Raw genomic sequence first — 3,494 nt, 5'->3', positions numbered from 1 at the left:
TGAACCCCGAGATATTGGACATGATTTATTTGATTCAAACTGGGTTAATGCCATGCTTGAGAAGTTGGTGAACTTTGAGCAAAACAAGGTTTGGGTTTTAGTTGAACCACGTCCAAATTTACATCCTATAGGAACAAAATGGGTTTTCAAAAAGAAACAAGGTGAGGATGGGTTGGTTGTGAGAAACAAAGCGAGGTTGGTTGCCCAAGATTTTAGCCAAAAAGAGGGAATAGATTATGAGGAAACCTTTTCTCCTGTTGCCCGTTTGGAAGCGATTAAAATCCTTCTAGCCTTCTCTATGGCTAAAGGTTTTAAGCTCTTCCAAACGGATGTGAAAAGTGCCTTCCTAAATGGTTTTATTGAAGAGGAAGTGTATGTGAAACAACCCCCTGGGTTTTGAGAATCCTAAACATTCTGATCGTGTTTTCAAACTCCAGAAAGCTCTCTATGGCCTAAAACAGCACCTAGAGCGTGGTATGCTAGATTGAAATCCTTTTTGCTTAGGAATGGGTTTGAAATGGGGTCAGTGGATAAAACACTCTCTCTCCTCAGGCAAGGCAATGACTTTTTGATTATTCAGATATACATGGATGATACTATCTTTGGTGGTTATTCTCATGCTTTGGTTGCCAAGTTTGCAGAGGATATTTGCAGGGAATTTGAGATATCAATGATGGGAGAGTTGACCTTGTTCCTTAGGCTACAAATCAAGAAAAATAAGGATGGAACCTTTGTGCACCAAGGCAAGTACATAAAGGATGTGTTGAGGAAGTTCGACATGGCTGACGCTAAGCCATTATCAACTCCCATGGCGATGAAGACGGCTTTGGACGCAGATGAAGATGGAGAACCGGTGGACCAGAAGGAGTACCGGAGCATGATCGGCTCCCTCCTGTACCTCATGGCGACGAGGCCGGACATACACTTTGCCGTGTGTCTGTACGCTCGTTTTCAAGCTTCACCGAGAACATCTCATCACCAAGCGGTAAAGAGAATCATGAGGTACCTTCATTTCATGCCTGAGTTTGGTTTGTGGTACTTTGCCTCCTCGACACTCACACTTCATGGTTACTTCGATGCGGATTTTGCTAGGTATCGATTGGATCACAAGTCCACTTCTGGTACTTGTCAGTTTCTTGGTTCTTCTTTGGTTTCCTGGTCTTCCCGAAAACAGTCCAGTGTTGCTCAGTCTACCACCAAAGCCAAGTATGTTGCTGCTGCTAGCTGTTGTTTCTAGCTATTATGGATGACCTCCACTTTGAGAGACTTTGGTTTGAGTTTTTCCCATGTGCCCCTCCTATGTGACAGTACGAGTGCCATCAGTGTAGCCAAGAATCTAGTTCTCCACTCCAAAACCAAACACATAGATGTCAGATATCACTTCCTAAGAGACATGTTGAGAAAGGACATATTGACCTTGGCTATGTTGCTACCCAAAACCAACTCACTGACATCTTCACCGATCAAGCCATCTTTGCTCGTTTGCGGGGGAAGTTAGGTGTGTGCTTTCCTTTCTGAGTTGAGTTTTGGAGCTTCTCTTGTATTATATTTGTATCATACTTCTGTGTATACCATGGTAGGATAGCCACCTTTTCATGATAGCATTTTGAGTTCTTCATGTATATCTTATCATGCTATCTTTTGTGATATTTTGTGGTGGATGATACATATGAACATCATGTCATGCTTTACCTTAGTTCACATTTGGGTATGGCATGTTGTTCATCTGTATCATTTTAGCTTAGTTCCATTGCATATGTATCATGTTCCATTTGTATCATATTGCATTAGATGAACTTCTCCCATATACCCTGTGCACTCTCTTATGCTACTTGTGAGCTAGTGTTTTGGTTGGTGATTTTGATGCAATGTGCAGTTATGCTCTTGATGATATTGTCTTATAAACATGATGAGATAACTATTTTTTAATCCAATGCTAATTCTACTCTATGAACTTGACTTGCTTATCACCCATGAGTAGATGCTTGGTTATAGATAGCTTTTGCTTGAATGCTGGTTCTATGTTTAGCTTATGTTTGGAATTTATGTTCTTTTCAATTGGGTCAAAGATCTAGGTATCATTACAAATGTTTATCCCATGATGCATTCCTTGGGGAAGCATGGCTTCTTTGTGCCGCAAAGGCACTTCATGTACCTTGTTTTATGTGAATAAAAATGATGAAAAGAATCAATAATTCACCAAGTGTTTATGCTTAATGTTCATATCTTTGCTTGCTTAGTTGTTACATGATGTCTGCTAAAAGAAGTAAGCACATGGTTTCAACAAGCCTTGACATGACTTGTGATGCATATGTGGGTGTTTGCAATGATCTCTTGTTGAGAATGTATCGTCCTTGTATGAGTTTTGATGGCCTAGTTTATTCTTGCTTGGGTGATTCATGACTAGGTGTTTGCTCATGTGGTGATATTTTTACAAATTGCTAAAACTTGACACATGCTATGCCTTATGCTTATATCATAATATTTTCTTGATGGTAATGCAATTGCTCTTTACGATCTACCTACTTCTGCATTACGACACTAGTAGCCTTTGTGAGTGTTTTGTGATATATTTGAGTGTAGCGATACGAGGTAGGCTACGCTAGAGCAAATCAAAAGTTTCCTACCGCGTAAACCAGGAAAACTGCCGTATATGGATCACGGGATTACCACTCGACGCACTGGTGCGGAAGATGTAGAATCGTGTCGGGGCAGAGAAGCCGATCAGCGTAGTCGAACACGTAGTCGATCACATCGATGTTGAGCAGCTCCTCAACAGCTCCTCCACGTGCAGCAAGGTTGTCCTCGTGCCGTGGCTCATCGTGGCTCGTCGGTGGCTCGTCGTGGCTCATTGGCGGCTCGTCCAAGTGTTGCAGGCGCAACACCTCCAAGGTATCCACACGTGCAGGGAGGAAGCATCGCAAGCCGGGCTGCTAGGTCCGCGAGTTGCAACAGGCGAGGGCGTGGGAGGCGCGGCAGATGTGTTTCGCCAAAAAGGTGTAAACCCTAGGGCGCCCCCACCCCTCTATAAATAGAGGTTCCTGACGGGCCTCTGGGTCCGAGGCCCATTAGTACTTCTAAACCTAATCCAACTCAGATCACATCCGAATTGGGCTTCCAGCCCCTTAAGTGTGTGATCCTATGGGTTTGGATACGTATAGACATGGCCCGAGTACTCCTACTCGGCCCAATAGTCGGTAGCGGCCTCTAGCAAGACGTGCTAACTCCTATACGCACACGAAGATCATATCAGACGAACCATCACAACATCATGTACATGCTATTCCCTTTGCCTCAAGATATTTGGTCTAGCTTCAAGCCGACCGCTCTTTCTCAATCCTATGAAATGGAATCCCTTTGTAGGTTAACTCTTAACCGTACATAGCATAGCCATGCATTTTTGAATCCGATTACTCGAGGGGCCTAGAGATATCACTCTCAATCAGAGAGGGGCAAATCCCATCTTGATTGACCATGCCTCACAGCATGCTTCT

At 43.3% G+C, this 3,494-nt stretch overlaps 1 protein-coding gene across 1 annotated transcript; it reads left to right on the top strand.

Annotated features, from left to right (window-relative positions):
• Positions 1-586: 586 nt before the first annotated feature.
• Positions 587-1,237, top strand: LOC106804464 (uncharacterized mitochondrial protein AtMg00810-like). The gene is made up of 2 exons (XM_014805630.1): positions 587-939; positions 1,093-1,237. Exons 1-2 carry the CDS (start codon positions 587-589, stop codon positions 1,235-1,237), a joined length of 498 nt encoding a protein of 165 aa, XP_014661116.1.
• Positions 1,238-3,494: the final 2,257 nt, after the last annotated feature.

This window comes from Setaria italica, chromosome VIII, assembly GCF_000263155.2.
Source record: "Setaria italica strain Yugu1 chromosome VIII, Setaria_italica_v2.0, whole genome shotgun sequence".
NCBI classification, from domain to species: domain Eukaryota; kingdom Viridiplantae; phylum Streptophyta; class Magnoliopsida; order Poales; family Poaceae; genus Setaria; species Setaria italica.
Note: the sequence above shows the minus strand (reverse complement) of the source record. Positions and strands in the feature narration are given on the sequence as shown.

Excerpts from the sequence above, each read along its gene's own strand:
- LOC106804464 (XM_014805630.1), top strand. The coding sequence starts at position 587 with ATGGATGATACTATCTTTGGTGGTTATTCTCATGCTTTGGTTGCCAAG. Across the intron at positions 940-1,092 it reads ATACACTTTGCCGTGTGTCT|GTATCGATTGGATCACAAGT; the intron begins GTACGCTCGTTT and ends GGATTTTGCTAG.